Genomic DNA, 20,078 nt, shown 5'->3' on the forward strand with positions numbered 1-20,078 from the left:
AGTTCACGGGGAGAGGAAAAATCTCAGGAATGCAAAATTACACATAAAATACAGCTGATAATGCTCGATCACCAATGATATTTCGTTAACAAGAAAAATTATATTAAAATCTTTTTTAGACCCTGAAAGTGAAAGCCCAATGAACAATAGTTTACCTTGAAGCAAAACATTGTTACAGTGCAACAAACTTTTCACAGCCACTCGCAATGACTGACTGAGAGCATCATTCAACTACCAAGCAGGTCATTATTAGTATATAAACTAATCCCAATTGCACATGTATTTTTGTCAATCAATATGTGTTCAAAGCCTCTTTCAATTTTTTGGGGTCGGCCAGGAATCTTACACATGCACAAACCCATCACCAATGCTTACGAGAAAAACAGACTGAGAGTTTTCCATGTGTAATGCAACACATGGGAATTTCCATGTCTGGAATGGAATGTACACTCTGACTCTGGAGGAACCCACCCTGTTTACCTAATTCCAACAACAACAACTTGGATTTATATAGCACCCTCCACGCTGGCCGGGGTCTCAGAGCACTTTACAGTAACGGATCCCGGGACCGAGCCAAGGGGAGGGGGGGGGGAAGGTGACCAAAGGTACGGTCAAAAAGAAAGGTCTTCAGCAGAGACCTGAAAATGGGAAGGGAGCGAGCGAGACGAAGGGAGTGAGGAAGGCATTAAAATTCCAGAAGGTATTTAGCACAGGCTGGGAAGAGCCAAGGCTTGGGCACCCTAGAGTGTGCGTTGGGGTACTGCTGGGAGTCTGACCAGCTAAAACCATACAGCTTGCCATGAGAACACTTGACAGGAAAGCTTCCCACTGCTTTTCCAGCAAGGACCACTCTGACAGTTAAGGCTTTGGCTTACAAGCTGAGTGGGAAGAACCCCTACCTTTCATGTCCTGTTGGTGAGCCAGGCTGATTGATCTGTCATCAGCAGTGTCCTATGAGCAGGTCACAGCCTAACGTTTATGTGTCTATGACAACAGGTCCTGATGAAAATCATTTCTTAGTGCAGAAGCGGGCTGGCATGTGAGGAGGTGTTGGCCAGCGGCATACCTGCTCACTGAAAGGGATTCACACTCCACAATAAACAAACTAATCTTATAATGAAATGTATTACAATGTGTTTCTACTGTAGTTCAATTCTACTGTAAACAAAATTCTGAAGTTAGCTGTTTCTAAGTTGGGCAACCACAACCTCCTACAAATGGTGTCTCCAACATCACTGCTGCTTCAGATCAATTTTTTTCTGTAATTGTGCAAATCTGTGAAGGATTTAAATTAAAAAATTTCCTCAGACTTGTTGTCATTGACACTTAAATGTGCAAGCTGTGATCTAGGGCACTTAGAGGATTATCAGTTTGTCATCAATGTCAACCCTGCATGCTGCCAACAAATCATTCAGGTGGCAAACTGATGACCAAGAACACATCTTTTAGTGCAGGAGCCAGAAAGCAAACCTGCCAGCTGTATGCAGGCGCAGTGAATGTGGATGCACTGCCCAGCTGTCGTGGTCCCATTTTGAACTGGGTTAGGATTTTATTGATTCCAATTTATTATAACTTATTACAAAGCCCCACTTTTGTTTTAACCTACAATTACTTATAAACTCAGTTTGACTAGTCTTGAAATGACTTTTTTTAAGGTTATGCTACTTTATTTTTTTAAACCCATTTTGGAAATACAGCACGTAATTCAATCACATCTGTTGGACCTGGATAGTTATGAAACAGGAAGTTAATAAAAATGGACACTGAAGGAAAAAGCATCATCTCCAAATGCACCAAATGACAGATCATGTATTTCCCAAACCTTGACAGTCTATGAAATACTGCCATTTCCAATTGTAATTCTATGCTGCACAAGACTCAAAATTCATCTGCAATACAGTCAGTTGGTTTCGAAATTATCTGAACAAAAGCAGGGTACTGACCTTAAATTAATTAACCGTAGGAATGCAAAGCACTCTGTCAGTGAAAAGATGATTCCCTGAAGAAATCTTTCTCATGGATTTCTTTTAAGAACCCTGGGCTTGTTTTTGAAAAGTGTTTCTCACAATTTTTGTTTGCATTGTACTCTTCTGATCCACATTTATTGATGCTTTATGTTTATACCCCTGAACACATCTAGTGATAAGTATGCTCATTAATCTGAATTTTAAATGTTTTATATTTGAACATTGTGGCAGAAATCCAATTTTCAATTCATCTAAGACAAAATCATCTCAAAACTTACATTTGTGGGGGTTGAAATCGATTTAGTTTTTTCTCCACTTCCACTCTTAGGACCTCCCATTGCTACACATTATACCCTGGACATGCTACCTTATTTCAGGCATTGTCTAACTGACTGCCTGGAGATACACAAAGGCAATAGAACTTACTAACTCATTCCTATTTTGTCTCCAGTTTTATGGAGGACATATCTGAATTATGCCTGAAACATTTCAACCCTTCTTCTCAAAGGAGTGGATCGAAGAAAAAAATTAAGTCATCCCAAGCTATTTATGTACACCCCATCTTATCCAAGCAGCTACAAGTAATTTCCTGAGCAAAAGGTAATAACAGGAGGAATCATAACTAAACCCAATCCTTACCTCAAAAGCAGTTTTTAGCAAAGGTCGGAATTGAAATCCAAGCTGACATTTCCTCTCATCTCCAATCCAGGATCACTGAAGCCAACTGCAGTACCTCATTGCTGCCAAGCTTAGATCAGCTATGTTCCAAACCTGGTCTACATCTGTATGAACTAATTACTTAGGAGCTCAGCCTAACAACATATCATCTTCAATGAGCCTTTTTAATGTTAATACCCTCTTTTCCTAGTCTCCTCTGGCCATACATCTCCAAGCTGTACTTATGTGTTTTTGGAGTAAACTCCTGAGAAGGACTGAAGTTCCATCCAGTAATACTTTGGATGACCCTCAGAGACAACAAGGTGGTGAAGCTGAGGTGAACACAGGAACATGAAAGATCACACCACTACGGCACCACACATCAATGCCACTTCCATTTAGACTTTTGTTCACTGGTTGCAGCCCACGTGCCTTACCTTCACATATGCAGCTTGTTTTTCAAGTATTAAATCTGCTACTTTCTTTGATACCTGTAAAGAAAAGCAAAAAGCTGCCAACATTCATTCACTCTTGATAAAGCAATATAAGCATTTTTTCTACAGCGTAGTTTTAATAATCACCCACTCTGTAGCTCTGATTCAGAGTTCACAAGATTAAGCAGATCAAATTAAAATGCTGAACTATCACAATTTGGAATATAGATTGTACTATTGCAGCCACTTCCTAATCTTGTCCCAGTATCACTTGCATCAAATAGGACAGCATTCAGGAGGGTCAACGCACCCCCCCCCCCACCTTTACATTTTTTGTCCTCGTTGTGAGAAACAATAATGGAGGAAACTCCTGTTTTTAATGCAGTTTTTCCTGACACAACTGTCAAAATTGTAAATTCTCAAGTGGCATCAGGGGTATGAACCAATGTTCCCACCACAGAGTTCAACTAGAACACTAAGGTACCACACTGCATGCTAAAATGGTTAGTTGCCACTAAGGTCATTTGATCACCATGTACACAGTTAAAGAGCTCATTATTAACATTATGCATGTTTCTATAACATTAAATAATGAATTTAGAGACTTCTTGCAACCCACAACTATAGGATTTGATGGCATGTCACAAAGCAGAGTATAAGAAAGGTCAAACCTACAGCAGCTTGCTGCTGTTTCAGTTTGTCTCTGTGCTCCTCTAGGTCTTGGAGATTGAGTGTAAGGGGGAGCTTCTGTGGACAAACAGTAAAAAAAGTCAGTGAATGATTAACCAGTCAACATAATTACATTTAAAAGTTAATTCACAATTGCTGGTACATTGGAAACATGCTTGATGATCAACACACTTGTGCTGGGGGCTATCATCTGTTACTGTAGATTTTATAAGGCTTATTCTCAGCACGATACATATGAAGGGGATGCAAAGCAATATTAAACAGCAAAATTTTATCTTTACTCTGTGTAATTTACGTTTATATTCTTGTGCATCTTATCAAGTGGTTGGAATATCAGCAAATGGGAACCTATTACAGTCTATATCTTTGCTCTTTGTTACATTCTTATTCAGTTCAAGTAGAAAAGTCACTGCTAAATCTAATGAGATTTCACACTGGCTGCAACTGGCTAATCCATCAATCTGGCTTTCACAAAGAAAATGCAAGGCTGAACATTAATTTACATTAACAATCCACCCTGAATATCATAGCAACAGCTCCATCACAGACAAATTATGTCTTCCCTGGCAACCATTCGATTCAATCTATCTGAAAGTCAATCTCATCTGACATACTCTCTTCTCTCAAGCCTTTCTGTGTCTTGAGCAACTGAGAAACGTCTTGCATAGCTTCAGGAGAAGCACATTCAAAAAGAGGAAACTTATTCAAGGAAATTGCATGATATACTTACCTCCAGCTCATACTGGACAACATCAAAGGAATCATTGCTGAAGTAAATTTCTTCAATGCTATTAATTATTTCTTGCTCTGCTTGAGGATCACTGGGATGTTCTCTCAATTCTCTCAATTCCTCCTTAACAAAACATAAAATTAAAAAGAAATCACATTTTGCAAATTTATATTAAAAAAAGTTACCTTTATAGGGATAATCTTTGTATAAAACATTCTGTTGCCGACAGTGTTATCACTACTCATTAATTAATTTAAAATCCATTTTGCACTAAATTTATTCCAGTTCAATTTGAACATTTACACTATGCTTTAAAGAGAAACAATCAATTGAAAAACAACTTCCATTACATTGTGCTTTTCACTCAGGGTAGTGTCTCGGAGCGCTTAAAAGTGGCAGAGATGAACAACGACCTAGGGAGAGGTGGGAGGTGATCGTAGGTATGGTCGAAGAGAAAGATCTTCACGAGTGATCTGAAGACAGACAAGGAGGGAGACAGATGGATGGATTGAGGCAGAGTTCCAGTCTCAGGTCCAGTGACTTAATGCATAGCTGCTGATGGTAAAGCAAAGGAGGGACGTGCAAAAGGCCAGAGCCGGGTGAACGAAAGCGACGGGTAGTGGAGTGGGTTTAAGCAGATCAGAGAGGTGGATAGATGCTGGGGAATTTAGTGATCTGTATGCAAGTGTGAGGATCTTGAAATCGATCCATTCTTCAATAGGGAGCCAGTAGAGCTCCCTATTGCAGTATGGGGTGCAGAGTTTATTACAGACTTTATAAAACAGACTATATGTGCTTCAACAATAATGTAGTTGGCTCTGATATTCGTTTTTTTTTCCTTTGCTGTGATCAGGAGTGCTGTGGAAAAAATACAGATATCTCTCACACACAGCTGCATAACCAGTATTACAGAAAAACAGTGCAGACACAAAGGGCACCTACTCCATAATGATAATAATAATACTCCTTGCATTTGATATAGCACCTTATCACGTTATCGAGATACAGGATACACTGTAAAGTGGACTGACTGTATTTTGCGGATGAAACACAGCAGCCAGTTTGCGCGCAGCATAACATATATAAATATAAATTTACTATTTATGTTTAAAAATGTATCTGGCAGATTAATAATGGTTAAAGTCATGAAAGTTTTTAAAGTCTGAATTCCCTTCATGAAGCTACCATTTCACGAATAAATTCAAAGCTATGGGTGTACTCTATTCAATAATAAGTATTGGCATGAAAGCATGAAACATTTCGCATTCAAGTCAATTAATTCAGACATACTTTTTTGTAAAATAGAACAAAAAATCACAATTATTAACTAGTTTGCGAAGTGAAGTACAATCCTAATAAAAATTCTTATATCATTTTGGTGGAAAAAGCACATTATTGGTACTCTCAAATGTGTTAATTTATCTGCAGTGGCACAGCACAGAACAGAAACACATTCTGCATCAGGATAGCACACCAAAGAGATATATTATGAGGCACAAGTGAATTTTTGGTTCAGAGTAGCAAGATTTCTTCTACATCTGGATGTGTTGAAACTGAGGAATGCATCATCTCAGTCTATTCTTGACCATCAAACTAAACCAGTTATAAATTGTTTCAAAATGTCACAAACATAATGCTCTCTCCAAACTTTTGAATTTTGATATTGTGATTGGTGTGAGATTGTGGTGCATTTCTGGAGAAGAATTGGACTATTCTTTATGGCTGTTATGACAAGAAAGGAAGTCTTATTCGACTGACGACTTTACAAGCAAGGACTTCAAATTGGTTCAGGTTTTCTAAACATGGCCTATGTTGACGCAGTCAAATAATTCTTCACCTACCCATCAGATCAGAAAACTGCCTCATCGTAACTGGGCTTCTTTCCAAACCAGCAGGAATACAGATGTTGGGCTTGTAGACAAATTCTACTAAATCAGACCACTGTTCAGACATTCAGTACATTACAGAAACTCTTCCTCAGCATCACGTGGTTGCATATTGCCATATGTTTCTATTTCTGATGCCACACTGCCATCTAGAGATCTCAAACTGCACTACCATTATACAGCAGATGGGAGTTCAAGATCCTAATTCTAACTTTTAAATACTACCATAGACCTGTCCCACCCGACCTCTGCGGGCTCCTCAAACCCTACCAGCCCAGCTGCTTCCTCTGCTCCCGGCCCCACCATCAGCTTTCAGCCTATCTACCCCTACTCTCTGGAGCTCCATCCTGGAGTTCCTTTGACTTGCCCCTTCCTTTGCCTCCTTCAAGGTGCACCTCAAGACCTTCCTCTTTGATGGTGCTTTGAGCCATCTCTCCCCCCTCCCCCGCCCCCCACACCCCCACATCAGCAAACTATTCAACACCTTGGAACGTCCTCCCAATTTGGAAGATGAGATATAAGTGTCAATTTCTATTGTATTGTCCTCCCAATGTGAAACACACCATACAAATGTAATTTTTTTGTTGTATTATGAGTCTCAACAATTAAATAGTCTCACAATTCAGACATCTTGAACACTTATTCATTATCTTGGGTTAAGTGGCAAAATTACTTGTGAAATTCTGCCACATAACAAAGGATCATCTTAACATACTGTATTGCTTAATGGGACTTTGTAATTAACAGGTCAACATTCAATTAGTACAGCTAATATCACTGCAAACAAAACTTTCTAATTGCACCACTTTCCTCCTTAAAACCAAAGCACTCTTTCAAAGCCAAAGTATTCAACGCTATTAGCATTATATAACAGTTGTGTACAGAGAAAACAAAGTTTGCAATACAGTTCTTTATTTATTGAAAATAAAAACTAGGAAGTGTAGCAGGAAAGTTTAATATTTGGCTGCAGTGTTGTTTTATGCCACCATGAAGAGAAGGATGCAGTTTCCCTGAGAGGATCATTAGTTTCCTGAGAAGAAGCTGCTGATGCAGAAAACACAATGAAGTTTGTTTACTGCTGTTAATTATGTGTTCACCAGTTAAAATCTCAATTTATCCCCCAAATTCAGATTAGCTTAACCAACCATTGCCTCACCAACCTCAGCCCCAACATTGGTAAGCCTGGCCATTAATCCACACCGCTAAACATGTAACCTTTAAAATATCTCATCCTCTTCTGGCTACCTGTCCAAAATATCAAGAATTTCTCTTCTTGCTAATTAAGTTGTACTATGCAACATTTTTTTCCCAAAACAAAAGTGATAGTGGGAGGGGGTGGGGGGGGTTGAAGAGGGCAAAATGAGGGCAGTGCAGATAAATTGCTCTCAGCTGACGGATTATGCTATTCATGAACCAGCTTGCAGGTAATGTGTAGAAATTGCCACAGACCGACTTTGGGTTCTGACATTCTCTCCCTGTGGAGATGGTATTTGACCTTAATTCAACACTTCCCCGTGACTGCATAATCAGGCCTGGAACATTGCCACATTGGGGAGATAGGTACTTTGACTTTTTAGTTTTATTGTTAACGAAGCTCTTAAACTTCAAAGTTTGCACCGTTAAGGTAAACCAATATAGGGAAAGAAAAAATACAAACTAAAATGAAATTCCGTAACCATTCCCAATTTGAATCTAGGAATAAAAAGGCAATCAAATTCTGCTTCAAAAGTAAACTATCATTTCAGAATACAAGTAAGTGGCTTCTTTACTCTAACAGTCACTTGCAGTTTCTAATTCTGTTTTCTGATACAGAATGAGCATTTATTCGTCCTGTTACACTATGAAAATGAAGAATGACAAAGGCAAAACATACATTAACCAGAAATGATGGGCCTTGCTCATTGAATTCAAGCCTCTATGTCAGTTCCTTCCACAGACATCGTAAACACTCCGCGCTAACCAGCACGAAAGGTGCAAGTTATTGTTGTTGCTGTTGTTAATTGTTGTTGTTACCCTTGATCACACACTCTACATCATTTATTTAAAGGCTTCAACGTTCCATCTAAATGAGGTAAAATTGTAAGAAAAGCAAGTATTTCAGCAAATATAATGTTGACTAAAGGCAGCCAAAACACACAGAATGAACTTCACATAAAGACAGAATGATTAAGTCAAATGAGAGAAAAGGATTCTTTAGTAGCTTTCATCAATGAATCCACTAATAGTTTAAACTAAATCCTGAAAACTACCATAATCAAAATACCAGGAATGTAGTACAGTAAAACTCATGCAAGTCTGATTTTATAAATCGTATAATCGCCTAAATTGTACATTTGCCCAAATCCCATTGAATTTCCTATTAAATCCACTTAAATTTATCTGCACTAGTCATAATAACAATTGCGCAATTCGTAACACCTCTATCGCACTTTATCACACTGGCCGCTGCTGCACTTGCTGCTACCGAACATACTGACTGACGGGTCAAAACTCTGTTTCCCTGCCTACCTCAAACAGAACATCACAAATTCCCACCCTGGCACTCTCCACGTAACATCAACATCACCGTGCACAGCAACTGGGAGTGGGAGGGTGGGGGACGGCTGAAAGAGGAAAGAGCATCACCTGATTACGTGTTAGTTAAAGGAATCCACCTTTGTGTATTATGAATGGGAACTCTGCCCACTCATGTTATGATTGGAGCACAGCCCGATGGCTACAAGAATAGTGCTGAGAACTAAGCATCGGTGTGCACATGCATGTTTGGGGTAAGCCCGGGGAATGAAATTTTGACCAGCCGGTAAGTGAGCAAGTGCGGTACAAGTTACACTGTTGATAATATGACTTTTGCATTTAAATTTAAGTGGATTTAATAAGAAATTGTGTCAAAACTTGGGCAGATGTACGATTTAGGCAAATAGACGATTTGTACAGATCAGACTTATCCGAGGTTTACTGTAGGATACAAAATTGACCAATTAATTAGGTTTATATGGGAGCTAATTTAAATCCTGATACCAAACACAGCATTCCTATGCCATCCTATGCAAGGATTATTATCTAGCTATGCCTCTAATAGTTTCTGTTCATTATCTTTTAAAGAAGCATCCTAATAGTGATGCATAATTTATGTTCCAGAAGTTGTATCTTTAAAGCTATAAATTGTTTTTAAAGCCTGGTGTAGAATTTTGACACAACAGAGGGCGATGTCCTCTGCAACGGTTCAACTCGTCAGTTGCAAAATTTTGGCAGGATAAATGAAAATCTGCTGTCTAAATCCAAAAGCTTAAAATGACACTTTCAAGTGCTGGTATCCCTTCATTTGAATAACACAAAATTATATGCATTTTATAAACATTATGTTATTCCCACAATCTGCATAATTTCCCTAAAGTTTTTTTTAGATTAATTTGTGAAGTGTTGCCAAAAACAACTTCAATAAGAGCAGAGAGCTCATAAATTTGACACTGTTGTTTGCTGGAGCACTGGGAGACATGAAGAAATTGGCAATAAACAAGTGACAAATTTCTCACGCTCAAATATAGTTTGTAGCAATACAACAACAACGACTTGCAATTAAAAAGCACCCTTCACACAAGTAGCATCTCAGAGCCCAGCACAGGTTGATCAAGTGAATGACAGTTAACTCTGCATCAGAACGTCTCTTCACCAGTTCTACAGGGAAGAAACTAGTCTCTGGCATCATTGTGGCTCAACCTAGAGCAATACTTTTGAATTTGTTCCAGTCACAATCCTGTAGAGGAATGGCTTCTGGTCATGCCTCTACAACATTGTACACAACTCCTGCTCAATTACTTGCACTCTTGCCCCTGGTTAGAAGGTTTAGGACTTTTGAGTCTAGCTTCACACTGTAGGCTGACACTCTGGTTCAGTCTTGAGGGAACACAACATTGTTGGAGATGCAATCCATCAAACCAACGCCGATCCACTTGATCAGATGAATATCAAAGAACGCATCACACTAGTTAAAAAGTGAATAGTATTGAGCAGCGTTTTGCCAACAATCATCTGGTTAAATTTATCATTCACTTCATTCATGGCTGTTTGTGGGACCGTTCTGCATGCAAATGTTGTCACATTTGCCTAGATAAATAAAAGTCATTACTACAATTGACAGAAAGTATCTGTGAACCACTAAAATGCTTCGACATTAAAGGCCTTATATCAAACTAGCTGTACCCATTGCAACTACACTTGCAACCAAAGGATCCAATATGGAATGCAGATTGACACACAACAGACACACTTACTCATCATTTAAAAGTTTGATTTTCACTTAGGCATCTTCATAATGATAAATATAAATGTATAATTTATAATCAATGGGACGTCCTCCTGTCGTGAAAGGCGCTTTAAAAATGTAATTTTGTTGTTGTTGCCGCGGCTTAGCTTTGTCTGTGTTCTTTATTTTCTTCCCGCCGCCACTTGGCTACATGCGATGCTACAGCGCCACCATCTGAGCCTGCTGACCGTGGCAAATCACAACAGATTTGCTTGTGAATGGGTAAGATTGTCCACAATTCTCAACAGAGGCTTGTTTTGGTTTTCTCAGAACCGACAAGACTATTTTAAAGTATAATATTGGTCAATATTTTGTATAGTACCTTGATTCCTCCTTCCACTTCACAGTAACCAAAATGTATCTTTGGAGTTATTTGAATATAATTATAGGGGATCGCAATTCCCCGGCTTTATTTTTTTCTGAATTCACTATAAAACAATCTGGTGAAATGAATTATAAGAAAATTCAGAATTTTGTTTTAGTTAAAAAAAAGTTCCCAATAAGGCAGGTGTAAATAAGTCACAATATTTTGCAAGGAACGTCATCATCAATCTCAGTGGGACCGTACTCACTTGGTTCGAGTCCTACCTTACAAACCACCAGCACTATATTTCCGCAAATGACTTTTCTTCTTACCCCTTACCCCAAGGCCCCCTTTTCTTCCTCACAAATGCTCCATCTCAGTGATGTCATCCGCAGACACAGGGTTAACATCCACATGTATGCAGATGACACTCAACTCTACTTCTCCCCCTCCAACTGTGATCCCCAGTCCTATGATGTTCTGTCAGCTTGTCTGACAGACATCAAGACCAGGATGAGTGCAAACGTCTTGCAGTTAAATGTCAACAAGACGGAAGCCATACTCTTTGGCTCCCGTCCACGTCTTCTGTCCTGCGGTTCAGACCTTCTCAATCTACCCGATCTGTCTTTAAAACTTTCTTAACCCATGCGCAACTTAGGTGTCAGGTTTGATTTCTCCCCCACATCCGGTCCCTGACCATGATCGCTCCCCTCCACCTCCGCCACATTGCCCGCCTCCGACAATACCTCACTCCACAAGCTGCCGAAACCCTTATCCTTGCCTTCGTCACCTCTCAGCTGGACTGCTCAAACGCCCTCCTCGCCGGTCTCCCCTCCTCCACTATTCACAAGATTCAATTCGTTCAAAACTCCAATGCCTGCATTCTCACCCGCAGTAAACTGCGGACTTGATTACTCCAGTCCTTGCCAAACTCCATCGACTTCAAGATCTTCACTCTAGTGTTTAAATCCCCCATGCCTTGGCATCCCCCTAGCATGCCTATGATCACCTTCCCCCTTCCCTTGGCTCAGCATTGGACTCCACCATTGTTAAGCGCTCTGGGACGCCGCCCGGCGTGGAAGGCGCTATAGAAATGCAAGTTGTTGTTGTATGGTTCGGTTTATAGATTCTTAGAAGCTACAATCCAGTGCCCATCTTAGATCCTATCTCAAGTACCATATAACACACTTTTTGCCATTTCCTTCAATTTACGTTTCCTTATTCCACACACACGCTTCTGTTTACCTAGCAGTAGGTAGAAACCTGATTGTTAGTCGATTTGCAGATCGCTTTCCGTGAGTAATAATCCCTTCAAAAAATAATAATGCGATCACTCAATCCATGACTGTTTTTGGGAGACTGCTGTGAGTAATTGGCTACCGCGTTTCGCCCATAAAATACAGTCACTCCATTTTACAGTGTACTCTGTGAAGCGCTTTGAGACGTCTCAACAATGTGATAAGGATTATTATTATATTATTGCCTCAACCTTGTGACATGGCTGCTACAACAACAACTGTGGCAGAAAATTTCACACTTCCACCACTCTGTGTTAAAAAGTTCCTCCTAATATCTGTTCCTGACCATCCAGTTATGATTTTAAAAATATGCTCTCTAGTTCTAGAGCCCCTGACCACTGGAAATAATCTTTCCCTGTTCACCCTATTAAAGCCTCCCATCCTCTTATATACCTTTATCCTGTCCTCCATCAGCCTTCTGAGCTCCCAAATAAATGTTTCTTCATTGAATATTTATTGGTGTAGGGTATAAATCTATGCTATTTTATTATTTCTATGATTATTTTGTCATAGAATGCTTTACATCAATTTAACAGAGGATTGACTGCATAAAGACTTGCAGGAAGGAAACTGTATCTTAGAATGGCCATCACAAAGCATATCACACATGCATCAAACACATAACATGATACGGAACATAGTTTCCAAATACCGTGGAGCCTCTTTATAACCTGGTGCTTAGGATCCATAAAATCCCAAACTGCATTATAGCAAGGGGCGATAGTGACTTGACTACATATGTGTAACCAGCGGGAGTGCACCTGCAGAAGTAGAATACAACATCGATAGCAACCTAATGAATAATGGGTCCAGTAGGGAGGTTGAGCACACATGCAATGAACGGGATCTACAGTACAACCCCGTTTGGGAACAAAATACAACCACATTATAAGGCAATTCACGTTATAGTTTTTGAACGTCGTCCAGATGTGAAACGTGCTATACAGGGGTAAATTGTACTATATTATTATATAGCAGGGCTGCACCATACAAAATATTTAAACAGTACCTTGCTGGGAATCCGAAAATTCTCAAGTGGAGATTTAATCTCTGGCACACTTTCCTGGGGGCTTTTCAGGCCCTGCAATTAAAAAGTTTTAAAAATACAGTATTTATCACAGTATAGAATAACTTAGGAATTTATGCACAATAATTTTAACCTCCATTCATTAAGCAGTACAAAAACTAAATATTAATCTGTACCAATTTAGAGATGAATTGTGCATTAACAACAACAACAAAATTACATTTGCATAACGCCTTTCACGTCGGGAGGATGTCTTCATATCGCAAAAAGCATGGAACTGGGTTAAGACTGATATTCTGCAAAGAGAATGTATCTAGTCGTGAGACATTACAGAAATATTTTTGCATAAGTCAATCTTCACTTTGTTGCATAAGAACATAAGAACATAAGAATTAGGAGCAGGAGTAGGCCATTCGGCCCCTCGAGCTGCCCCACCATTTGATAAGATCATGGCTGATCTTCTGACCTAACTCTAATTACCTGCCCTATCCCCATATCTCCTAATTCCTCTATAGTTTTAATTTTACAATGAGTCAACTGGTTTACTACACTTTGCTGACTAGATACCTGAATGACACAGTTCAGTGGCACCCTTGCAATGGGAATTTGGTTTGCAGTGTTAAAGCCATGTCTGACTTCCAAGTTTCAGTAATAAAGTAGACTAACAAGCTCGACAATTAAAAGTGTGTTATGCGCACTCACACGCACTCTAAGGACTATCTGGGGTGGGTTGAGTGGTGTCTCCTTGATAAAGAAATGTTGGAATCAAGTCAATCTTCTTGTTTTGGGTCAGCTAAGTGCTTGACACATTACAATGCGTAAAATAGTACTCAAACAGTTCCATGTATGTATGTCACTTACCCATGGAAATAACCCTGTATCTGGAAGGGAATGCGCACTCTCTCTTTGGAGAGATACATTCTGCTTATATAATTCCGGAGACGGTTGGCGAGACCAGGCCTGGGGATGCCACCGTGTGCTTTGGGGTGCAGTTCAAATATAGTAGCTTGCTATCCAGAGCACTATCTGGCAGGCTTCCCATTGCTTGACCAGCTATCTTTGGCTTGTACCTCCCTTTAATTAATAGGAGCTGAGTGGGAAGAATGCCTGCTCCCACTAACTGGCCTGTCCTTCCAAGAACTGCCAATGAGCCAGGCTGGCTCGACTGTCAGCAGCAGTGCTATGAAGTACAGCAGACCCACCTGGCTCAGGAACCAGACTACAGAGATCCCCACAGAGGGTTAACTCCATTTTATTATTATTACGAGTTTCCGTTACCAAGCATGTCATCTTGGGGTCAGCTAGCTCCAATGGGACCCCACTTATCTCTCCTGGGTAGTTCAAACCTCTGTGCAAGCCAAAACCCTATTGGTTAGGGTTGTGCTTTCTGGACAAGCAGCAGGAAGATTGTTGGATAGTGATCTCAATGGCAAACTGGTTTAACTCCAGGCGTTATGTGAATATAATTATATACACACTCTGGAATCCCTAAACCAACTTGTACCTAATACTCTGTGTATCTCCCTCCAGGGAGGGTGTGCATTCAACTCCAGGCACAGGGAGATTCCCATCTGTGGATTGCACACATATGTGAAACTCAGTCTGATTTGGATACTCTTAAGCATGGTGATGGGTTTCCGTATGGGGTACACTCTGTGTGTGTCTCGCTCTCTCTCACGCACTGTCTGTCTCTCACACACTCTGTCCGTCTCTCTCTCTCTCACTCTCTCACATGGTGTCTGTTTCTCTTCCCTTCTCACACCCTGACTCAGTCTTTCTCTCTCTGTCACATTCTTTCTCTCAGTCTCACTCTATCACACTTTTTCAGCCTGTGTATGTGTGGTGTGTCTCTCTCTCTCTCTCTCTCAGTTTCTCACTCTATCTGTATCACTCTATCTCTATCGTGGAGTCCTGTAGCTCAGTGGTTAGAGCACTCACTTTGCAAGCGAGAGACCTGAGTTCAATTCCAGGCAGAGGGCGAAACCTTGGGCAAGTTTCCTTACTCCACACAGAGCCTAATAATAATCCCTCCAAAGCCAAAAACAATAATAAATTGGTCATTTTCAATCTACGACTGTTTGTGGGACACTGCTGTGCGCAATTGGCTGTCGCGTTCGCCCACAAATATACAGTCAATTCACTTTACAGTGTTCTGTGAAGCGCTTTGGAACGTCCTCCCGACGTGAAAAGCGCTATATCAAATGCAAGGATTATTATTATTATTATCACATTCTCACTCTCTATCCGGCACTGTCTATTAGACGTCAGGTTCAATCCCGTTATCCTTCCTCCACACATCCGGTCCCTGACCAGCACCGCTTTCTTCCGTCTCCGCCACATTGCCCGCCTCTGACAATACCTCACCCCAAAAGCTGCCGAAACCCTTGTCCATGCCTTACTCACCTCTCAGCGGGACTCCTCTAACGCCCTCCTCACCGGTCTCCCCTCTTCCACTATTCACAAAATCCAACTTTCAAAACTTCGCCGCCCGCATTCTCACCCACATCAAACTTCATACCCCGATTACCCCAGTCCTTGCCAAGCTCCACTGGCTCCGGCACAGAGCGGATTGACTTCAAGATCCTCACTCTAGTGTTTAAATCCCTCCATTCCTTGGCAGCCCCCTATCTCTCCAACCTCCTCGCTCCCCTTCAGGTCACACCTGAAGATTTTCCTTTTCGACCGCATCTACGGTCACCTCCCCCCCCTACCCTGGCTCGGCCTTAGGCTCTGAGACTCCGCCCGGCGTGGAGGGCACTATATAAATGCAAGTTGTTGTTGTTGTTGTTATACAGCTCAGTCTCTCAATCTCTATCACACTCTCTCGGTCTGTCTCTCTCTCGTGCCCTCTCTCTGTCACTCCCTCCCTCTCTCTCTCTGTCACTCCCTCCCTCTCTGTCACTCTCTCCCTCTCTCTGTCACTCCCTCCCTCTCTCTGTCACTCTCTCCCTCTCTCTCTGTCACTCCCTCCCTCTCTCTGTCACTCCCTCTCCCTCTCTCTGTCACTCCCTCCCTCCCCCCCTCTCTCTGTCACTCCCTCTCTCTGTCACTCCCTCTCTCTGTCACTCCCTCTCTCTCTCTCTCTGTCACTCCCTACCTCTCTCTGTCACTCTCTCCCTATCTGTCACTCTCTCTCTCTCTGTGTCACTCCCTCCCTCTCTCTCTGTCACTCACTCTCTCTCTCTCTCTCCCTCTGTCACTCCCTCTCTCTCTCTCACTCCCTCCCTCTCTCTCTGTCACTCCCTCTCCCTCTCTCTGTCACTCCCTCACTCTATCTCTCTGTCACTCCCTCCCTCCCCCCCTCTCTCTGTCACTCCCTCTATCTCTCTGTCACTCCCTCTCTCTGTGACTCCCTCTCTCTCTCTCTCTGTCACTCCCTCCCTCTCTCTGTCACTCCCTCTCTCTGTCACTCTCTCCCTCTCTGTCACTCTCTCTCTCTGTGTCACTCCCTCCCTCTCTCTCTGTCACTCCCTCCCCCTCTCTCTCTGTCACTCACTCTCTCTCTCCCTCTGTCACTCCCTCTCTCTCTGTCACTTACTCTCTCTCTCCCTCTGTCACTCTCTCTCTCTCTCTCTCTCACTCCCCTCCTCTCTCTCTCTCTCTCACTCCCCCTCTCTCTCTCTCTCTCTCTCCCTCCCCCTCTCTCTCCCTCCCTCTCTCTGTCACTCCCTCTCTCTCTCTCTCTCTCTCTCTCTCTGTCACTCTCTCTCTCTCTCTCTCTGTCACTCCCCTCTCCCTCTCTCTCTCTCACCCCCCCCCCCCCTCTCTCTCTGTCACTCTCTCTCTCTCTGTCACTCCCTCTCTCTCTCTCTCTCACTCCCCTCCTCTCTCTCTCCCTCTCTCACTCCCCCTCTCTCTCTCTCTCTCTGTCACTCCCCCTCTCTCTCTCACTCCCCCTCTCTCTCTCACTCCCCCTCTCTCTCTCACTCCCCTCCTCTCTCTCCCTCTCTCACTCCCCCTCTCTCTCTCTCTCTGTCACTCCCCCTCTCTCTCTCACTCCCCCTCTCTCTCTCTCTGTCACCTCCCTCTCTCTCTCACACCCCCTCTCTCTCTCTCTCTCTGTCACTCCCCTCTCTCTCTCCCTCCCCCTCTCTGTCACTCCCTCCCTCCCTCCCCCCCCTCTCTCTCTCTCACTCCCCCCTCTCTCTCTCTCTCTCTCTCTCACTCCCCCTCTCTCTCTCACTCCCCCTCTCTCTCTCTCTCTCTCTCTCCCTCCCCCTCTCTGTCACTCCCTCCCTCCCTCCCCCGCCCCTCTCTCTGGATGCTCTTCTCGCGGCAGAGCCCCCAGTCCTGGCGGCTGAAGCACAGACAGAAGGACAGCAGCGGTAGCGGTGGTGAGATCACCGAGCAGTGATGACCTACCTGACGGCCCATCAGAGACTTGATCTTCTGCATCCCGCTGCCTGGTTACCGGCCGCTGCGGCGCTCCCCAGCCGCCGCCATCTTGCCGGCGGGTCAGGTGATCGGGATCGCGATGCCTGTCGGGATCTGTAGTCGGGGCCACGCCCCCCCCTGAACTACACCCCCCAGAGTGCACCGGGGCTCCATGGCCATTATAATAATAATAATCCTTGCATTTGATATAGCGCTTTTCACGTCGGGAGGACGTCCCAAAGCGCTTCACAGAACACACTGTAAAGTGAATTGACTGCATATTTGTGGGCGAACGCGGCAGCCAATTGCGCACAGCAATGTCCCACAAACAGTCGTAGATTGAAAATGACCAATTTATTATTGTTTTTGGTTTTGGAGGGATTATTATTAGGCTCTGTGTGGAGTAAGGAAACTTGCCCAAGGTTTCGCCCTCTGCCTGGAATTGAACTCAGGTCTCTCGCTTGCAAAGCGAGTGCTCTAACCACTGAGCCACAGGACTCCAGCCCAAGACACTATAACTATGCAAGTTGCTGTTGTTTGTGGAACATTTCTGTTTCGCTCACAAAATGCACAGTCACACCACATGCGCCCATATCCCTAATCCATTTAAGTCCTCCTGTAGTCTCTTACCATCGTTCCATTCCAAGCACAGGGAAATCTCCATCTGTAGGTACATTACATGTATGGAACTGTCAGTATGAATATTGTAAACCATAGTGATAGGTTTCTGTATGTGTCAGATCCTAATCCTGGAGTAGTCTAGAAGACGTGAAAAGCTCTATATCAAATGCAAGGATTATTATTATTATTATTCTCACAATTCACCATACCTCCTAGCCTGGTATCATCCTCAAACTTGGGATATCGAATCAACAATATCTACAACAACTTGCATTTATGTAGCTCCCATCACGAGGGGTAGCGTTTCAGAGCACTTATATCTTACATCTTTATTGTATATTTTGTGGAGTCCTGTAGCTCAGTGGTTAGAGCACTCGCCTTGCAAGCGAGACATCTGGGTTCAATTCCAGGCAGGGCGAAACCTTGGGCAAGTTTCCTTACTCCACACAGAGCCTAATAATAATCCCTCCAAAACAAAACAATAATAAATTGGTCATTTTCAATCCACGACTGTTTATGGGATATTGCTGTGCGCAATTGGCTGCCGCGTTTCGCCCACAAATATACAGCCAATTCACTTTACAGCATATTCTGTGAAGCGCTTTGAGACGTCTACAAGATATGAAAAGTGCTATATCAAATGCAAGGATTATTATTACATTTGTTATTATATTATTTAATTTGTCATATGTGACCTTACAGAAGAAGGAAAGGGCAGAAACGTGAATTTAAAATGTCCAGCTATTTGCATATTGAGTTTGAATTGGAAAACGCATCATATATTAACTGAGAGAGAAGAGCTTCCCATTTTTAGTGACTGATCTGAACTCATTAAAGCATGATCTTTCAGTCATTTTTCACTGTCTTTCAAAGTCATAATGTACGTAGTCAAAAATAAACTAGTTTGTTCCATTATTGTCAACACTGAAATAAATATATTGGGAATGCCCTGGAGTGCTGCAGAATAGCCAGCCTGGCTGATTTGCAGGAATTAAGAGATGCACACCAGTCACTGAACGGGGTGGGAGGGGGGAGGCAGGGATTTTTTTTTCTCACCTCCTGTTAACCCTGCAAGCTGAAGTCAAAATAGGTAACAGTCTGAGCTAGGCAACCACGAGGAAGCTTGTCAGACAGCTGGATAAACTCCAGTGGTATCCTAGTAGATAAGTTGGGGTCCCCAATCCTTGGCTCTCACCACCTTCACCTAATATTCCCCAGAATTCTTTCATATAAATCTCTCATACAAAAATAAAGAATAAAAATAAATAAAATAAACAACATTGCTCCTATAGTATTACAAGTACAACAAAACCCATCCAGCCTTTATTACACTGATTCTTTGAATACATGTTTCAGCCCAGTTACCATAAGCACATATTTTTCATATGTTGTACTTCATTACATTTCCAGGTGCCTTCCTCATAGAAAATAATTTACATAATTATTTAAATCTCCTCCAGAAGTAGGAATAGTAATTTGACAGCAACAATGAGTGCAATGTCCTCAAATTTTGTTGAAAGACATTTAAAGTAATAGAAACAGCAAGAAACCATAGCATTAAACTCCAAAATACAATATGGTAGTTTCTTATAACGGTGAGGATGGAACAGGTTTCTAGCACATTTTTATTGGCTTCAAACTCACTAGATTGGACATAAAATCAGTAATCAAATACAAGCATTATTATTATTAAAAGTAGTGTAAACATACAGTCAATACAAAATAACCTGAATCATCCCTTTAAACGGATGTCTCTCTAACAATCCCATTCGTGCTTTATTCTATGT

The 20,078-nt window shown here is 42.0% G+C and overlaps 1 protein-coding gene across 3 annotated transcripts in view; it reads right to left on the bottom strand.

The window, feature by feature from the left end:
• The window catches only part of vps50 (VPS50 EARP/GARPII complex subunit), a 123,142-nt gene extending 105,395 nt beyond the window's left edge, over nucleotides 1-17,747 (bottom strand). For 2 of the 3 annotated variants that reach the window (XM_042332047.1, XM_042332049.1), the window contains exons 1-5: nucleotides 17,659-17,747; nucleotides 13,279-13,350; nucleotides 4,479-4,601; nucleotides 3,734-3,805; nucleotides 3,062-3,115 (exon numbers count right to left, since the gene is read on the bottom strand). In XM_042332047.1, coding sequence (XP_042187981.1) covers nucleotides 3,062-3,115; nucleotides 3,734-3,805; nucleotides 4,479-4,601; nucleotides 13,279-13,350; nucleotides 17,659-17,691 — 354 coding nt within the window. In that variant the 5' untranslated portion in view covers nucleotides 17,692-17,747. The remainder of the gene's footprint in view (nucleotides 1-3,061; nucleotides 3,116-3,733; nucleotides 3,806-4,478; nucleotides 4,602-13,278; nucleotides 13,351-17,658) is intronic. The other variant, XM_042332048.1, reaches the window with a different exon arrangement.
• Nucleotides 17,748-20,078: the final 2,331 nt, after the last annotated feature.

The sequence above is a fragment of the Callorhinchus milii genome, unplaced genomic scaffold (assembly GCF_018977255.1).
Source record: "Callorhinchus milii isolate IMCB2004 unplaced genomic scaffold, IMCB_Cmil_1.0 Scaffold2, whole genome shotgun sequence".
NCBI lineage: Eukaryota > Metazoa > Chordata > Chondrichthyes > Chimaeriformes > Callorhinchidae > Callorhinchus > Callorhinchus milii.